The sequence below is a fragment of the Micromesistius poutassou genome (assembly GCF_964030765.1).
Source record: "Micromesistius poutassou genome assembly, chromosome: 3".
Taxonomy (NCBI): Eukaryota; Metazoa; Chordata; class Actinopteri; order Gadiformes; family Gadidae; genus Micromesistius; species Micromesistius poutassou.
The window spans coordinates 12062346-12082607 of NC_140273.1; the positions used below are offsets into that span (position 1 = coordinate 12062346).

The 20262-nt window shown below is 46.4% G+C and overlaps 1 protein-coding gene across 1 annotated transcript; it reads left to right on the forward strand.

Moving 5' to 3' along the window:
* Positions 1-305: 305 nt before the first annotated feature.
* On the forward strand, positions 306-14821 carry bnc2 (basonuclin zinc finger protein 2; the record flags this gene model as incomplete). The annotated part of the gene is made up of 3 exons (XM_084465957.1): positions 306-389; positions 4313-6777; positions 13896-14821. 3 exons carry the CDS (start codon positions 306-308, stop codon positions 14806-14808), a joined length of 3462 nt encoding a protein of 1153 aa, XP_084322083.1. The 3' UTR covers positions 14809-14821.
* Between the last annotated feature and the right edge of the window lie 5441 nt (positions 14822-20262).

A 20262-nucleotide genomic window follows, 5' to 3' on the forward strand; every position in this document is an offset into this window, starting at 1 on the left:
GATAAACACCCACCGCCTACATCTGGACATATCGACTCCCCTGTGGGAGTCAAAGCAGTCACCGTGGAGGAGGAGAGGCTGATGAAAAAACTGCAGATTGTTGTTCACAAATGACCTCTGACCGGCACCATGGGAGCCAACCAGAGCGTAGATGTTGTGGAGCCCTGGCACTCTGATGTGATGGCTCCAGGCGGAGGGCTTTGTGCTCCAGCCCTCCCTCCCCCCCCCCCCCCCCAATGTCCACCCCCTCTGTGGCACTCCTTCGCCACTAGCCCCCCATGCATTATTCATGGAGGGCTATAGTGATGGTGGAGGGGGCTGGGGGGAAACAGAATGAGGAAGAGGACACGGCAAGGTTCAAGACCTTCTCAGATCACAAGGAACTACTGGTTAACCTCCCCTTGAAGTGGCGAGCGCGGGGATAGAGCGGCTTTCTGCCCGAGACGTGGATCTGAGACCAGGCTCGGGGATCAATGGGGGATTCTCCGGGGGGCTCAGTGGGGATCGCATCGGCTGCGAGGTGATTGGCGGATCAATGTGGTTCCCATGGTTTGCTTTGCCATTGTGAGAGCCGGTCCTCCTCTTGGTAAAGCGAGTGATACTGCCTAATGATCGGTTGGTCACACTGTTCTGACCCTGAGGGGGGGTGGACATGAACATCCGGCATGGACACTATCCTGAGCAGGAAGAGCATAGCACTGTGTATGTAGAGGAAAGGAGAAGAATGTGTTAAGATGTTCTTCGGAAAAATACCCTTTGGGTCGTGGGTCTTCCTTTGTACACAAGCCAAACCCTGTAGAGATTACCAGCCTGAGTAACACTTGCTTGCTTGTAGTTTTACAACTCTCTCCATTCCTTTGCCAAATAGACTACCACACATCATTTATTATGATGTGTGGTGATCAGTGGGAAAGAAAGTATACGTCCTGTTGTTAATCCTTAATGCAATCCCCGCCTGACACCGCACACACACCCAGGCCGTAAACACAGCACAACTACACGTCCAGCTAATTAGATAATTGCCTGCCTTTGTTTAAGCTGACGCTGGCCTGCAGTGCCCTCAAACACAAAAACAACAAGCCATCATTTGTTCACCTGGTCTTGTCAAGGTAGCAAGTTAGGTCGCCTGTCGAACGCCCCACCTACGCCATTTACACTCTCCTGTGACTGTATTAGCCGCGGTCGCTGCGGAGGAATTAAACATTCAGTGGCAGGACGGCTGCGATGAATAAATACATCTCTGGACAGATTAATTCTAAGTGACACGGAGGTGAGCAGCTCAGATAAACTAACGGCAGCGGGCTGTCTCACAGATAAAGTGTGCACCCCATGGTCTCTGCTGTAATTATTGGCTAACAGTCATTAACCTGGCAAACAGAGGCTTAGCTGTGTTGTTTAAAGGACTCTGGGATGCATAATGACAGACTGATATGTCATAGCGCTCGGGGAGGTGAGGGGGAGGGTGTGGATTAATGAGATTTTACTGGAGGGAGAATGCAAAAGGGAGGTGGGAAAACGGCGGGGAAAATGCAGGAGGAAGGAGGGGCACATTAAGCTAATTGGAAGATGAGTGCCTACTTGTAAAAGTGCTTCTAATGGCATATTTGTTACTCTTGTGGCATCGCGAGGCTAATGCAGAAAGTGGGGAATGAGACATAAGCAAGGACTGCAGGGACCTGTGTTTGTCTGCAAACACTCTGCGCTATATGTACTCTCATTCCCATACGCGCACATCTTCCGTTCTTAATTAGCCGATGAGTTGAGAGTACACTATACAAAGACAGAGCTCAGAAGTTATAGCTCTATCTATGGACATGTATGTAAGGGCCCTGCAAGGGTCCATATCTCTGTACCAGGGTCCATTACTATATTACTTTATATGAGACAGAGATCTTAGAAGGAGAACTTTTAAAAATTTGCAATTGTATATGTAGTGAATCGAAATAGCCAAATGCTGGCAACCGAGTCTAACTCCTGGCAGAATCTCCACCTTCAATGTGGAATAATACAAAAATAAAATCCAGCGTGCACAAATGCTTTTGTTCGATTTAACACAATTATCTTTTCACTTGAGGTAAATGGCTGATCACACCCTTCAAAATTACAAAGATAATCCTTAAATGATCTGTGAGGCTATTGTTTTGAAAACACAATGACTCATTCTCTTTAGAGGGGAAAAAGAGTAGAAGCGAAAAGATGAAATATCTCACGAGTGCAGTCTAGGCATGTATTCTGGAATATGATTTATTAATGATTATTAACAGAGACATATGTCATCATGAACCAAGATAGGGTGCAGCTTCAGAGTAAAATTGTATGATGACATGTATGAGCATCCATGGCTCCTAGTTATTATATATAACTAGAATTATAATGCTGTAGCACAAAGAAAGACGTCTTTACTTTGACAAACAAGTATTTCTCTTGAAATGTTCATTTTAGTGATTCTTTTGAATTTGCTTTAATTTTCGTCTCTTTTTTTTTCAATTAAATATAATGGAAGTACAAATGCCCAAATGGCTATGCAGCATAAAAATAATAGTGCCCAGGCTAGAATTTAAAGTCCTACCTCCGGGCAAAAGAAGAAAAAAAACAGTGCATACACAGAATGAAAGTGTAAAATGTTTTTTAATGTATATTTAACAACAAATACCCTTGTGTCTATTGAAGTTTGATCTCTAAAGAATCTAACTGTGGGCATGATGTGGAGCCCGTGAACAACCCCCTGTCTCCTTCTTTATACAGCCTTCATTTTGTTCTCTTTTCCTTCTTCTGCCTCCACTGTCTCTCTTTAAACATTTATTTTCAGTTTTTCTTCTTACAGGCCCCTTTATGATTTCTGATGTTGGTTTTTCCAGCTTTTAACTCGGAAGAGTAGTCATTTATCTTTTATAGGTCCTAGCAGGGGAGAGCACTTACAAAATGATTGCAGTATCTGTGTGACTAATTATCATTCCTTTGTGTGGCTTGCCCAGCCCCCCCACCCCGAAGCGACTTGCATCTTGTAGCGTAAGAGGCTGTGTTAACTGATTGCCGTTTGTATTCATCTCTGCTTTATGCATATCTTCCACATCTCAAAGTCAAAATACATTTCAGAAGTTGTTTCATTTCAGTTTTTTGGAGGGAAAAAGTTGATTGTCACTAGGGGACAAAAGCAGTGGGTCAAGTATTTGACACTGAAACCCGTCTGCAAGCCCAGGTTTCAGGCCATGCCAAGATTATTCTCCCAGAATCCATTGCCATGGTTTGATGTTTGGCAGTGGGCTTGTTTCAAAGGAGTCAAAGCATTTCATATTTCAGTCATTAACAAAAGCATCTTGAGAAGAAGCCGGCCAAGAAAGTGCTCCTTCAGAATGATCTTCTCAAAAGGAGCCTCTCAAGGGAACATTTCTAGTGTCTGGAAGAAACATGGACGTTTGTTTCCCACACAAGCACACTCCAAAACAGGATTAGGAAACATCAAGGATCGTAAAAGACACTGACAATACTACATTCATAACCTTGTTGATTTTAATTCAAAGTAGCCACTTTGAACAAAAGCACATATATTTTCAAAGAACAAGCATTAATACAATGGACCATTTTCTATTAATATTAATTGTTACATGAGATGAGAGAAGATGTGACCCTGTGAAGCTCATTAACATTAAATATAGGAAAGATGTATCCATTGCCTGTTTAATGAGTGGATATTCAACAACAGAGTAACATCTTAGGTGTCTTGTTAGATGACCTTTAATTAGCCTGAGATTTCCTTTATGAATGTCTTAACACTAGCCAGAGTTAGGGGACACACTAAGAACAACACCTGCCAGCTAGAGATTAAAGCTATGCATAATTATGATAGCATGTCCATGTAAGCTTGCGCTTTTTTTTTAGTCTGAAACCAGATGTAAATAAAAGTAGAGGCAGAGTGATTGTACAGAGGGAGTCTCAGCGAAGGTTCACAGCTTTTACAAATCTGTTTTTTGTCAGTCCTACAGTAACTACATTTAGAGAGACTGCTAATAGGTCCGCCTCCGTTTTCCCAATCTCCTTACATCCTCACTCTGTTTTTAGGACACTGATGAGTGGCATTATTCATATTGGTGATCTGAAGTAAATAGCAAGCCTTGTGGGGTGTTTGGGACATGGAGACAATGGTGGAAAGATTTTTTAGACAAAGCTCAATTTTCTCAACGCTTAAGGGCCTTTTGAATTTAATGTAGAGAGCAGCTCACCCCAACTTTATCCTCTACTCTCACTGATTATGCACAATCAATAATGTTTTGTGTGTGTTTGTCTTCTCTCTTGTCTCCTTTTGGCCCTCTAGGATGCTGCAGGCAAAGTGTTGGACCGCTGGTCCATCATGTCCCGAGAAGAGGAGATTATCACCCTGCAGCAATTCCTACGCTTTGGTGAGACCAAATCCATTGTGGAGCTTATGGCAATACAAGAGAAGGAAGGTCAGGCGGTTACAGTTCCCTCTTCCAAGACGGACTCCGGGATAAGGACATTCATTGAAAGCAACAATCGCAGTCGTAGCCCCGGTCTCCTGACGCATATGGAGAACAGTAGCCCCTCCAGCATTCATCACTTTGAGAATATTCCCAACAGCCTGGCATTCCTGCTTCCCTTCCAGTACATCAACCCAGTCTCGGCCCCCATGCTAGGCCTTCCCCCCAATGGCCTGCCCATGGAGCAGTCTGCCCTGCGGCTACGCGAACCCAGCCTCCCGAACCAGAGTGAGCAGGTGGAGAGCAGTGAATCAGAGGTGTCCCTTTCCCCTTTTCGCACGGGTCAGAGCCCAAGTCGTGGACCCCTGGGCGGCATGAACAGCAACATCGAACCCAAGACGGAGCCCAGCAACCGGGCCTCCCCCATCTCGCCTACCCCTTCCACACAACAAGCCCAGCAGCAACAACAGCAGCAGCAGCAGCAGCAGCAGCAGCAGCAGCAGCAGCAGACACAGCTCCAGCAGCATCAACATCAACAACAACAACCACAGCAGCAGCAGCAGCAGCAGGGATCGCAACAGCCCCAGAACCAGCAGCAGCCCCACAACCTGAGTGACCACCAGGTCCATCACCACTTTGTGAAGAGCGAGCAGTCCAAATCCATCACCCATTCTTCCTTCTCCTCCAAGATGCACCGCATGCGCCGCATGGGCTCCACCTCCCGCAAGGGCCGTGTCTGCTGCAATTCTTGTGGCAAGACCTTTTATGACAAGGGCACTCTGAAGATCCACTACAACGCGGTGCACCTGAAGATCAAGCACCGCTGCACCATCGAGGGCTGCAACATGGTCTTCAGCTCCTTGCGGAGCCGCAACCGCCACAGTGCCAACCCCAACCCCAGGCTGCACATGCCAATGCTGCGCAACAACCGGGACAAAGACCTCATCCGGTCAAACTCTTCGGGTACACCCGTCATCTCCTCCAACAAGAGTGGTGGCTTTAGTTTAACCAGTCCTGGAAGGCCACCCTTGGGCTTCACCACTCCGCCGTTAGACCCTATTCTTCACTCACCCCTGCAGGGTCCATTGGTGTTCCCATCCCTGAAGTCAGTGCAGCCAGTCCAGCCCGTGCCCCCGTTCTATCGTACGCTGTTGTCCCCCGCAGACCTGGTCAGCCCTCCAGTGTCACTGCCCACCAGTCCCATCCTGCCAAACAACCCCAACAGCACCTCCCTCATGGACCAGCAGCACCATATGTTAGCTGTTGCAGCTGCCGCCTCCCACAAGAGTAACCACCCTCATATGTCTGATGCCGGGCCCATGTCCCATCGCTTGCCCACTCCCTGTGGCATCCAGGAACCCATCAGTGTAAATAGCGACCCCATGCCCAAGAAGAAGCCGCGTAAGTCTAGCATGCCGGTTAAGATCGAGAAGGAAGTGATCGATGTGGCGGATGATTATGATGACAAGGATGAAGACGATGATGATGACATGCACCATCATCACCACCACCACCCCGCATCCCTTCTCCACAGCCACGTGAAGATCAACGGGAATTGCAACAGTATCAAAAACAACGGCAGTGGCAGCGGGAACCACAGCGGTGGAAGTGGACACCAGTCCCCGTCTCAGGACGAGATGAGCCCCGGCCTGGCCCTCAGGGGCATGATCAGGCACAACGAAGACGAGTGCAGAGAAGGTCCCTGCAGCGAGACGAGGAGCGGCAACGACCTCAGAAGCTCAGGGGAGCTGCGGTGCATGGACAGCTTCACCTCTGAGGACCAGGACCACGAGAGAGACTTTGAGAACGAGTCGGAAACCTCCGAGTCGAAGATGTTCTACAGGGACGAGATGATGGAGGTGGAGGACAAGCACGGCCACCACGGAGGACACGGAGACAAGGAGCACGAGGAAGAGGACGCGCACATGAGGAGCGAGATGGACGACAAGAGCCGGTCGTCACCGTCCCCTCACCAGCCTCCCGTCAAGATCAAGGAGGAGCTGGCCGACCCCACCTACGACATGTTCTGCATGAGTCAGTACGGCCTCTACAACGGGGGCATGGCGGCCGCCGCCGCCGCCGCCAGCATGGCGGCGCTGCACGAGAGCTTCATCTCCTCCATGGCGTACGGTGCCAGCCCGCCCAAGTTCCCGCCGTCGCAGTCGCCGGAGGGGGACCTGTGCTCCAGCCCCGACCCCAAGATCTGCTACGTGTGCAAGAAGAGCTTCAAGAGCTCCTACAGCGTGAAGCTCCACTACAAGAACGTCCACCTCAAGGAGATGCACGTGTGCACCGTGGCCGGCTGCAACGCCGCCTTCCCCTCCCGACGGAGCCGAGACAGGTTAGTTAAAACGTGAGAAGCGCCATGCTTGAAAGTCGCTTGTGTTGTTCCATTGTTATTATTTATCATGTTCTTTTGTTATTAATGTAAACGGTAGGTACATTGAAAGGGTGATTCATTTCTTCTTTTTTTTTTAACACATAGTTGTGTCTTTCAATTTAGAAAAGTACCTTCGCAGAGTTGCAATACTTAGTTCAACTTAACTAGATAAAGTACATCTCTCGACAGCTGTTGAGCTAATTAATTACTAAGAGATAGATTCAGTGACATCAGCACCTTGTCAAGTCAAAGTTCAGAAAGCGTGTGTCAGTACGAGGAAACACTGTACACACTGACACAAACACACACTCACACATACAGGAACATACACATACACACAAACCTACTTGTCCACACGCATGCCACTAAAGGACAGCTGTGTGTTATTTACCTGCGCTCCCCTCACCTTGTCACTGGCAGGTAGGTGAAGGTGCATATTTTAACATACGAGACGGAGGTCTGTCAAACCGCTGCATTTATTAACGCGTCTGGAGGTGAATCTAGCCCCACTCACCTGGGCTTGTTAGCACTTATCGTCTCCACACACACACACACACACACACTGCCCTTGAAATAAACGGTAGCGGCACTGGTAGCAGTTTGGTTCAGTAACACATGCTGGGGGCATATAATATTACGTATGCCCCTTGGCCTAGCATCTCCCAGAGGAGTTAGTGTTTGTTTTTTTAGCCAGGCCACGGTTAAAGATGTTGAATTCTTCATTTGAAGCCTTGCAAATAACCCTGTCAAATATAAACTAGTATATAGTAAGACAGGTATAAAGTATGGAGGGGAGACTCTGTGAAGGAAGTTCCAGCAGCAGAAACACAACAGTTTTATTTGTGTAAAAGTAATTTAAAATGATTGTAAAGTCTTCAAATAGTAGAATTGCCTCTCTTTTCGACCTGATGACGTACAGTATCATATTCCATTGACTCAACCTTGTGCCTCAAAGTGAAATCCACCCCTCTAAGATTCCCAGCACGAGAAAATATTTCATGTGTTCAGACTAGCATGGGAACAAACCAGGAACCGGGGAGAACACGCAAGCAGCCAACTCCTCCAGGGGGGGGGCAAATTGTGGGATGAAAACAAAAATATCTTTCAGTGTGTGTAAAAAGTCTCTGGCAGTTGACACGTTCATTTGAATGCAACAACTTCCAAAGCAACATCCCCCCTCCCAGCCACCTACCGCTCTCTCGTCTCCCTTATCTCCAGGTAATTGGCAACTCAAAGATTCACAGATAGAGAATCATCTGTCTCATCCACACACAAATGTCCCTCACCCCACCTCTCACCCTGAGCTTTTATTAAGTTCCTCGTGAGAGTGGCATCTGCTCCTACCACTGCATGTTCATTAGCCGCCTGTACACAGAGCAGGTGACTTCTCTGGCTTCTGCCCTGGATCGGGGAGGAGGGAAGGAGAGGAAGGAGTAGAGGGGAGGGGGAGAAGGAGGACGAGAGAGTGGGGGAGGAGAGGAGGAGATGAGAAAGGAAAGACAAAAAAACAGCGGAGTTAACATAAGCCGCGTTGCCTTCACGCTGTTCACCTGACACAGCTGTGGCAACAGCAGGGAGATGACAGGAAGCGTTATTAAAGCGCTGCCTTGACGCCGCGCAGCTTAGCTTAGCGCCGCCGCCGCGCCATTGGTTGGCTTCCATCTCCTGACGAGGCTTCGGGGACAGAGTTAGCCTGAGGCACGACAGGCCTGCTGTCTCATACACGTGTACCTGCTCTCCCAGATACCTGCACACACACACACACACACACAGGCCGCAGGCACACTCCGGCATACACACGTAGGCAGATACAGCATAGTGTATGGGTGCATGCATGTGAACACAAACGCAAGCATGCATACACCAGCAGGTACGCTCAAACATAAACGCAAACATAAACGCAAACATATACACACACACACACACACACACACACACACACACACACACACACAAAACAATATCACATATTTCCACACGAGCATACACATGCACCCACTCTCACACACACACACACACACACACACACACACACACACACACACACACACACACACACACACATACACACACACACAAGTGCATACAGATTACATAGAATAACTATTTGTTTCTGTGTACACTTTATCTCATAAATTAGTCTCCTGACTGTCGTTTTGTATAAAACACACACTCTGCTTATCGGAGCGCTGAAACGAGTGGCCATCCCCCCAGAAGGTTTATGGGGGCTTATTAGCATGACAGGAAGTGTAGTGCTATCTAGGAGTAGCCAGAGACAACACAACAGCTTCATTAGCTGGCAACGTCGCTAGAAATTCTCTTTAAAAACACAAGCTACTGGCTGAGCAAATCAGGGCACTGCTTATCAGCAGGTATCCTTCTTATGGCACTGATACAGATGGCCTCCTCTGGCTAAAGAGACCTTAGTGCTCGGGCGGACCGCAGTCTTGTCTGGTTAATGAAGTAATAGTACACATAATGAACATGAAATGGACCTATTGGACAAATAGCACTGCTCTCTATCTTCTGCCCAAAATATTTAGAATTCTAACTGACATTTGGGAAAATGTCTTGACATAAAAAGAGAAGATACAAATAATTGATTGATGTGGAGATAGAAATTAAACGATATGTATTGTAGGGTATTCCGAGAATGAGTTCAAACTAAAATGATAACGTTGCTTAAAATGTAGAAAGCTATCAGGAGTGAAGACTTTATTATTTAAAACCGAAACAACATGACCTATACCCAGGACATATTTTCAATTATATTCTCAATATGTAATATGTAAAACACTATTTTTATAAAAATATAAAACCAACATAAGGAAGTCCATTTAAAAAACCTAAGCGGTACAACATGCAGCTCTTGGCTGCCATGGCGGCCGTGCACACAAAACAACACATTTTAAGGAAATGCGTGTTGATCTGGGGTCAACAGTTCTAATGTCTCTACACTCTTCCAGTAGGGGAGGGATTCTGAAGAGCATATGGGAGCGATTATCGCTGTGCTCTGTTGCTGGGTTATAATGGGAGACAAAACACAAGGGAGTAAGGTATTGCAGGGGCTGGAGGAATTCTGGGGGTTGGAGTTTGGTCAGTTCTCTGGCCAGACCCTCATCAGGATGTGTCCCTGGGTAATCCTTTAACTACATAATATGTGTAAAATGCAGTAGAGGAGGAGGAGGCAACACAGGGAAATAATTTGGTCATTTTCAAGAGAGTAATTTTCCTGATAATATTAAACAGCGCACGGACAAAAATAAAGTTCAGGGTTTTTCTTTTAGTTTTTAATGTGGTCATTAATATGATGTATGCGGTAACCGGGGTATAACACGATCATCCAGATAAAAAATAAGTATTTCACTGATAACAATGACCAAAACAAATAGGCAATAAAAAAAAAGTTTAAATCAATTGCTCGGGCCTCTTTATAAAATCAGCAAATTAAGAGCAGATTACCCAAAACACAAGGACAATCTAATGTGCCCTCTAGCCATTATTTTGTGCTTCCTTTCGCCAGTTTTAGAGTGAGTATGTGTGTGTGTGTGTGTGTGTGTGTGTGTGTGTGTGTGTGTGTGTGTGTGTCTGCGAGCGTGTATGTGCTAGTGTGTACACATGGCTGCGGTGTGTCGGGCTGCCTGCTGAACAGTGGTAAATGATTGCGTATTTATTGAAGGGAGCCAGTACTCTCTGCTGCAGCAGCAGCAGCAGTGATGGTACGCCGCTGGGTGATTAACTACAGTGAAGGCATGTGTACCAGCAATCATCTCTCTTATTAGCCCAGCTTTTCCATTTTTTTTTAAACATCAGTGAAGTAATGATCCTTTATGTGAGCCCCTCTCCTCTCCAGAAGTAACCGTGTTCTCAGTTTGTCGGCTTTTCTCTCTTCAGTCGACCTGTATATCGTTTTAAAAAACACACTCTTTTTTTCTGCGCGGACAAGACGACAGTAGGTCCTAAAAGATGTTGTGTCGAAACACTGGGAAACGCGGAGTCTTCCCTCAGCCTCACTCGCCCCGCGTTCCCTTCACAGCATGTGGTGCATATATATGATCCGTTTCTCTCCCTCTCTTTCTCCCTTTCTCTCTCTCTTTGTTTTATTGCTCTCTCCCTCTGTCTCTCTGAAGCTCTCTCTGAAACTAAAAAGTGTTCATCATTTACAGAGAGAACATGTGTTACAAAATAAATTCTTCAAATGCAAAATATATACATAATTAAAAAAAATCTAAATTTCTTGAAATAAAATATGATTTCATAATATAATTATTAAGCTTTAGATACAGCGGATATTCTGCATTCATTTAATATCACCATCATCTGTATGACATTTAAAGATTTAGTACAATCATACTGTCCACACTGGACTCATTTGTGTGTAGTCTATGCTGTTGGGCAGGATGCTAGCAGGTAGAGAGAGAGAGAGAGAGAGAGAGAGAGAGAGAGAGAGAGAGAGCAGTCACAGAGAGAATGATAAATGAACTCTCCTCTCTCTCCTCCCACGGCCGCCTTAAAACTCCTGACACGCCACAAATGACAGACAAGACAAAGAACCTCCACTGCCAGTTTAATACCACTTGGCCTCTCGTCTCATTTACAAAATGACTTATTTAGTCGCCATTGCACACACAGAAACACACACACACACACACACACACACACACACACGCACACAACACACAACACACAACAAGATACACACATGCAGATACACAAGGGAAAGTGACATCAGATTAGCCTAAAGATGATGGAAGTCCTCACAGTTAAAAATCATCACGCCCCCCTTTGAGGCCTACTCAGTGTTTTTCCGTGAAGATGAGACCGCCGTATTTGTTTAGCGGCCACATTAGTGGCCCAAAGAGAAGGCAACTAACGTCATTAGAGACAGGAGGCGGGGAAACTAAGCCTGTGACTGAAATGTGTGGTGCTAAAAACCAGAGGAATCTTTTCTGTTCTGCGAAATGTCTGTGTACACAGTCAGACTTTATAGAATATATAAAGGCAAGGATTGAATTATTTTGCAAAGCCTTTTACTACTTTATGTCCATTAAGTTTGATTTATGCCACAGTCGATATATGTTCATAAACACACTTGACATTTAGGTTGTTGTTTTTTGGTTTTGTTCTGTCTGTCTTTTTTGTATGACGCTGTACAAGTGATGAATTCTGTTATAGCTCTGTATGTATTTATAAAATTCTGTAGCGATAGCATAAAGGGGGACGGGGCTTTACTGCATGGCATTTAACATGTTTGACTTTAACATATAGCCTTGGAAGCCTGGAGCTTATTAGCAGTGAGAAGGTGTGTTATTTTAGAAACAGAGAGACTTGGAGACTTATTATAAGGGACCGGCCTACCTGAGCATCATCCACAGCATCCCTGACCTGAATGTAAAACCGATGTGTACTGAAAACCCCAGCCATTATGGTTTCCTTATTAGTGATTATCATGAAAATCAGCCACGCATCCAAACACCCGTATGGGAGTCGGGGAGAATACAAAGTGTTGAATCACGTCCCATTGACCCAGCCTCTCCTAAAGGAGCCATACGCTAACGTTATACTGCCGCTACACACAAAGAACAAAGAATGTATGCCAGTCTCTTTGATTTAACTCCACACCGTATGGGAGTGTGAGTCTGTAACACAATCACACACACGCACACCCTCTCTCCGTGTCTCCCACACACATATGCGCACCTTGATGGACACAGATACACACAAACAAACACGATAGAGCGCCATAGACGAGCCCTGTTGTGCGCTCTCTCTCTCTCTCTCTCCCGCTCCCCTCGATGCTGATGATGCTTGCGTGGACGGGCCCCTGGTTGCCTGGTTAACAGAAAAGGGTCCCTCAAATGAATGTATGTTTACCTCTTGCAGGAGAATGTCGGATAGGGAAGTAAATAATTAAAGGAAAGGGACCCTTTTTGACTGCACCAACCCTGCCACTGCTGGTAAGCTCTACTATCCATTGTGCCTCCCTTTTGTTTTGTTTTTTGCATCGCCTTCCTTAGGATGGCCCTTTTGCTTTGGTCTTGTTTTTTTCTGTTGTCTCTTTCGTATTTTTTAACACACACATGCCGTCTCTGCATGGATACCCCTCCCACGTTTTGCTCGTTAAGTTTTTTTTTTACTTACATGAGTTAAGTGCCGACTTAATTTAAAGGGTGTGGGCCCTGTGTATGCCACATATTTTAGATTACTTTCTAAATCCCTTTTTTTTTTTATTACCGTAACTTATATTGTGTAATGTTTCCCCTGAGTCAACATTTGTTTGTGTTCTTTTGGACTCTTTGAGAGGAGAACGGAGATGAAGCTAATGCTGTTGATTTTGATTTGTCAGGCCGCTGTCCCGTTGCTCTCCCCAGCATGGCTTTTATTCTGAAAAGAAACCATCCCTAATAACAACCATGCTTTACCCCTTGCTACTCACTGTGATGCATTTGGCTTTGTCACTCTATATGATAGAACATCTTGTGTGTTTAAACCAGACCCAGACACTGATACAAGAGCATTACGTTTATTGGATTGGATCTGTCTCCGTGATAAAAATGTGATAACAGCCGTGTCAGAGCCCGTGCTAATATGCTAACCAGCCCCCCGCCCTCACCGCTCTATTATCGCATTACCACAGCTCAAATCAATTGATCAAGTCCCATCTAACATGGCTATGAGGATTTAATTGAGTTGGAGACTATTGGATTGTGGGGGCTGTGCGATGCTGACAGCGGTAAACACGCTGGTGGCTGGCTCTCTGGTCGCCAGATGAGCGCGCTTCCCTCCGTTTATTCCCTCCGTGGCCTGCAGTCTTTCTGCCTAGTATTTACATACAGTATATAAGGCTGGATCCAAATGGCTTACACTGATCACCACTCCCAAATTGTTTAGTATTACTAAACAACTGGAGTATTACTCCAGTTGTTGATCAGGAGTTCAATCACAATTGAACACACACTTCAAATTAGTACAGAAAATGTATTTCTTTTCCGGTACCTTGGACAACTTTTAATCTTTAGGTCGACAAAGCAGAAGCCCGCCATCTTATCTCCCACTGTGTCTCTCTCCCCCAATTGTAGGCACAGCTCCAACATCAACCTGCACCGCAAACTGCTGACCAAAGAGTTGGATGACATCGCCCTGGACCCCCACCTCAAGCCCCTCCCCAAGGACCTGCGGGCCGAGTTCCTGGCCAAGATCTACGCCGGACACCACTTTGGACTGGACGCCATGGCAGCCGGGATGGGCCTGGGGGCCGCCGCCGCCGCCGCCGCCGCTGCCGCCGCCGGGCTCCACCGCGACCCCGGCTCCCCCGCCAGCCACCACGAGTACCCCCACCTCCCCTTCGGCCGCCCCCGCTTCCAGAACCCACACCACCACGCCCACAACGGCTTCTTCCGGGGGGCTCCCCCGCCCGACGACTACATGGTGCTGGACCTGAGCACGGCCTCCAGCGTGGAGTCCAGCGGCAGCGTCCACTCCTCGCAGGGCTCGGACGAGGCCAGCGACGAGGGCATCCTGATGGACGACCTGGAGGACGACGAGGAGGAGGAGGAGGACGGAGTGGAGGAGGGGAGGGAGGAGAACAGTGACGGGGAGGACTTCTCCCAGCGGGCCAAGAGGCACTGCGGCGGCGGCGGAGGAGGAGGAGGGATGCTCCGGGGGGAGGAGGAGGAGGAGAACGCGGAACTCAGAGGAGGAGGAGGGAGGGATGAGGAGGACGAGGAGGGGATGTCCTCCTCGTCGATTCTCTTGTCGTCCACCGCGGGCGGCCAAGGTGGCAGCAACGGGATCCTTTGCAACATCTGCCACAAAATGTACAGTAACAAAGGGACGCTGCGCGTGCACTACAAGACTGTGCACCTGCGCGAGATGCACAAGTGCAAAATCCTGGGCTGCAACATGGTGTTCAGCTCCGTGCGCAGTCGCAACCGGCACTCGCAAAACCCCAACCTCCATAAAAACATGCCCTTCTCCACTATAATAGACTGAGACACTTCTTAAACTATCACCACAACCCGCCGCAAACCTCTTCAAAAGACTCTGTGTCCTCCTCTCCCTCCTCTTCCTCAGTTCAGCGGTTTAATTGAGCCCTTTGGTCATCCCATGCAAACAAAATGGCTGTGCTCCTCTTGCTCATCGTCCACACGACCGTTTATCCCCTCCTCCACCTCCCTGCCCCCCAGGTACTCCAAACATTAAGATCATTTTGACCTTTCCCCCTTTCGCTCTTTGTAAGAATAGTTTGAGACACTAAAGTGTGGAGTTGATGTAAAAAAAACAACAACAAAAGACAAAATAGCTCCATATTTATTTTTTTCCCCCAGGTCATTTCCCCTTGATTTCTTTCCTCCCTTTGCTTTGTTCTTATGTCCTTCTAAAACAAATCTATTCAAACCCTTATTTGTGACTTTGCCTGCAGAAATAATAGTATTGGAAAAAAAATGTTAAAATCTTCTTGTTGTACTTGTGTAATGATAGCTTTTAAAGGTTCCCCTTACAAAAGCATGGAAGCTTCATTTGTAAATAGTGTCCTGACGAAGCTTTTGGTGTCAAACAGTTGTATTGATGGTTGTTCTCTTCTTTATTTCTTTCTTTCTTTCTCTCTCTCTCTCTCTCTCTTTTATGTTACAGTATAGTACAATACTTCCAGCTATAGGCAAGAAAGAGGTAGCATCTGACTAGCTTCATTCATATTAGCGTCAAAGACACATTTTTAAACAGAGAACGAGAACTAAAAAAAGAATATCATGTGACTTGTTTTATCTACTCGTTGGATATTCAGAGGTTGCCTGCATGTTTTTTTAGGCTCCTACACTGATGCCATTTTCATTTTTCTATTGTTTTTCTTTTGTCTTTGTCTCTTATGTTTATTAGCCTTAGCGTACCAATTCCAAGATTTATTTTTTGCACTTTGCATCTATACAAGGGGATGTGTAATATTATTGTAATGAGGACTTTTGCAATGGTACATTGCAGTGTTGTTCGGGGGGGAAGGGGGGGGGGTCATTGTCGGCCACGGTGCCAGGAATATTGCAGTACCTTACATCCATGTGCCAGTTTTCTGCATTTTCTTTTTTTTAATTTGTTTGCACATGCTCAGTTTCACATAACAATTGTTCACAACAAATAATGCCAATTTTTCCATGATAGAATGACATATTGTGAGTAGCTAAATGCTAAGAGGGTTTCTTCAAAGTGTTTTATTTTATACCAAAAATGGATCGAGTTGCAAAATGCTTTTTTCATCTTTTTGATTCTTAGACGATATGGCTGCCAGTTATGATCATGATATTCAGTTCTGAGGTTGTGTTTAGTTGATCTTTCTACTGCATGTTGTTACTGTGACAAAGTCATGCAAGGATACATGGTGCTTGTTTTAACACGGTGAAGAAAGAAAGTTGGCTAACACCCCACCCATAAAAAAGATTAACTGAACTAAATGTAATAGTCCTTAAACTGTGACCAAAACAAGAGGGTTGGCTTAAGAAGAAGAAACGTTATACAATTTAAAGTTGTACTGTAATATTTACCCCCATTTCAATTGATATGATGCACTTGAGTCTTAAATCCCTTGCTGTGATAATTTTGTCATCTGTGTTTCATCGTTTTGGCGCCAGCTCCAAACATGCTGTTAGCTAAAAAAAACAGGTGTTTTTCTTGCAGTTGGTTGCAGGACTATCATAAGGTACAAGTATTTCCAGTAACTGGCCATAGAGGAGAAACGTAAAAAGGTTATTTATTCGGTGGCTGATTTTAACTTCTTTTTTTCCGACCGATAAGAGACTACTTTTTGTAAAAAAAAAACGAAGAAAAGGAAAGAAAGAAAAAAAAAAACGTTGCTCATATTTGTTAATTAATGTGTTAGCAGTGTTGCGTGTTACTATACAAGGCGCCCATCTCTTTTCACGGCCCGGTCTTTTACCAAACTTCACAAGGAACTTCAGGAGATTTCAACAGTGTTAAACGGACCGCTGTACAGTATTTAAAAAGAAAAAGAAAACTGCTCACGTCCATTACAGTATTCAATTGTCCATGTGTTTCATTTCTTCCAAGTATTTGCATCGGGTTGTTGCACTCCTGCTCTCTTCCAACCACCATCTGCCGAGTCCCCACGTCAATTCAATACTCGAGAATACTCAATTCAATACTAGAGACTTACACATAGACTTACACTTAGAAGGAAGGCAAGGATGAGAGAGGGAGAGCTTATTTAAGACTGATGGAAAGGTTGCGGAGGTGAAGAGCTGAGGAAGGAAGGACAGATGGAAGGATGACAGGACAAGGAAGGATGACATCACCCTCATAACCCGTTTCACATGTTGCTGTGTCACCGCAACAGAGGACACTATACGCTGGCCGACTGGCCTGTGATGCCAAACAGTGGGAAGAAGAGCGATAGAAAGGGACAGATAGACTCAGAGATAGAGAGAGAGAGAGAGAGAGAGAGAGAGAGAGCGAGTGGGCACGGTACTGTGTTTTTCCTTTTTCCTAGCCACTTCCTTTTGCACAATTCAATTCAGATTCAAGGCCATTTAATTCTAATCTATATTTGATCTAGCTCATTCAGTTCCCTCATGCAGTCCATGCAGTGGATACTCCCTCCCCCCAACTCGTTCTTAAAGCTGCCACTCACTCTCGCTCCACACCACACAGCGGGGGCTCCTAAAGAGACACACTCACACACATGCACTTAATAGTGTATGCTTAACTTCACCCAGCGACAGCGACATAGGGAATAAAGGAGGACGGGTAATTGGCTGTTTATCCCCAGCGAGGAGGAAACTGAGTACTGGAACCTCTGGCTCGTCCCAGGAGGAGGAGTTGATGGTGGTGGGAGTGGGGAGGGGGTCTCTCATTCACTCACTCCAGATCCCTACGGGTGGGTGGAGGCTGGGGGAACAGGGGGTCCAGCACGCTCGGGCTGAGCTCAAATAAATACAAAATACTAAATAAAAGTCCTCCCAAGGAACCCTGCTGACAGCTGTCTCTCTCTCTCTCTCTCTCTCTCTCTCTCTCTCTCTCTCTCTCTCTCTCTCTCTCTCTCTCTCTCTGGCTGATACACAAAGTCATCCATGCACACACACACACACACACACACACACACACACACACACACACACACACACACACACACACACACAGGCACAAACACACATACCCACAGCACAGACACATCCCTCTCCCACTTAGAGCCCAGAAGGACAATGGCAATGAGATGAGTTTTGTACCTCTGGTGATGGAAGAGACAGAGGGGGGAGGCGGGGGGGACACAAGACAATAGTCTCTACACAGGAAATTAAACTCTCCCTTCTCCCTCCATCACTCCACCGCCCTCCTTCCCTAGCTGCCGTTAAAGACCGGTCCCTTTTACCAAGCAGAAAAATGTGTGGCGGCTGGGAGGGTAAGGCATGTGTTTAAGAGCCGACTGTGGCCTCCACTTTGCCTTGAGAGGCCCTCTTGTTTACCGAACACTTACGGGGGAAGTGTGAGATGAGGAAGAGGCTCGGTAGCGCCGTTTAATTGGACACATTACATCTGAAATACTGACAGCTGTGTGGCAGAGAGAGGGAGACAGAGAGAGAGAGAGAGAGAGGGGGGGGCACCACATGAAAAGGGAATTCGGCCAATCGCCTCGCCATAGCGAACTTCTGGTCTGACGAACCCAACACACAAACAGGCTGACGTCTTACGGTTTCCTTGCTGTGAAAACACATTCCTTGTGTCTTTCCAGTTTATGTTGAGGAGGCTAGACCATCAAAACTAAGGAGCGATACAATAGCGATACGCATTCCCTCGGTTCCATCCCTACACTGTCATCCCTACTGACTACTTCCTCCTAGACATTTCTCTCTCTCTTCTCTCCCTTTCATCCCGACTGCCTTCCCCACTCTCTCTCTAGCTTTTTCTTTCCTCTGTCACTTTCAGTACCTCCTGCCTTCAGCAACTCTCCCCCTCTCTGCCCCGTCTCTCTACCTGGCTCGCTCTCTACTTCCACGGCACTGCCAGTCAAGCCTGCAACACAGAGCGCCACACGGCTCTGAGATCTAAGAGGCCTGCAAATAAGCTACACAACTCTGCAGCTCTACCCCAACCTGGAAGACTTAGAGAGAGAGAGGGGGGGAGAGAGAGAGAGAGAGAGAGTGGTACCTCGCGGCGGTGGTGTCTTAACAAGACAGGGGGAGGCTGACAAGACACCACCCCCTCCTCCTCCTCCCCCACTCCTCTAGCCCCCTTCCCCTTCTCCTTGATTACCTGCTGGAGAGTGATGGAGCCCCCCGCCCCCTCCCCTAGCGCTCCTTCACTCCTCTCCCCGACGCTCTCCTCTGAGACAGGGGCCTCAATCTCCTCCTCGCACCTCCTCAGAGAGAGAGAGAGAGAGAGAGGAAGAGGAAAAGAGAGTCCTAAATTAAACCAGCTCGTGCATGCCTTGCCCCCATTCTCTTGGGCACAGGTGCTCAAGTCCTGTACCCAGTGAATGAAGCTATTGGGACCACTATAGTCTGGTGCTATACCCCCCCCCCCCCAACACACTCACACACATACACACCCCTTCCCAAGAGCACACACACTCACCTCTTAGACAGCCCCTTACCGGTCCGGCACGCCACGCTCAAACTGTTTAATATTTGATGGCAGTTGTGTTGAGCATGGGTTATTGTGTTAGAGAGAGAGAGAGAGAGAGAGAGAGAGAGAGAGAGAGACAGGAGGTTACCCACTGACCCATAAACCATTGTAGAATCTTTGTACATTTTGTTCACTAAGTCAATAGGACAACAATAGCAGCTGGAAGAGAAAGAGAGGAAGAGAGAGAAAGGGAAGAGAAAGAGAAGAGAAAGAGAGAGGGGGGAGGGAGGCAACACTGCATGCAAGCCACCTGCATTGAGGGAGTTTGTTTTAAGAGGATGGACTTTGAAACATGTGGTGGGGGAACATATATAACGAGAAGAGTTTGTATAGGTGCGTCAGTCTTACGTATTGTGTGATATTTTATGGAATACTCTCTTATGTTTCAACTGGAATAATACCAAGAAATCGTGTCCTGGAAGAAATAATCAGCCATCACTGCAAAGTCAAAAATATTTAAAAAAATAAATAAAAGGCCAACCATATTTTCATAGTCTTACCATAAAGTATACGAATAAGCTTGAAGTTTTCTGTGAATTGAATTTGTTTTTGTTTTATTCCTTTTTTTTAATTGTGATTTATTGTTCCCAATGCATTCGTGTAATATAAATTAGCTCTATTTTATATTTTTTTGCCAGCTAGCATGAAAACATAGTCACACCGCAACAAAGCAACCAGAGCAAAGGAGTCTAGCTCCACTCGTACCTTCATGATGATGATTTGGGTAGCCTTGTGAATAACTAAATGGAACCCCCCAAACCAAATGCTTTCCATTTGCAAATGGGGGGAAATCGTGGTCCTCTTATGAATGATTTTTCC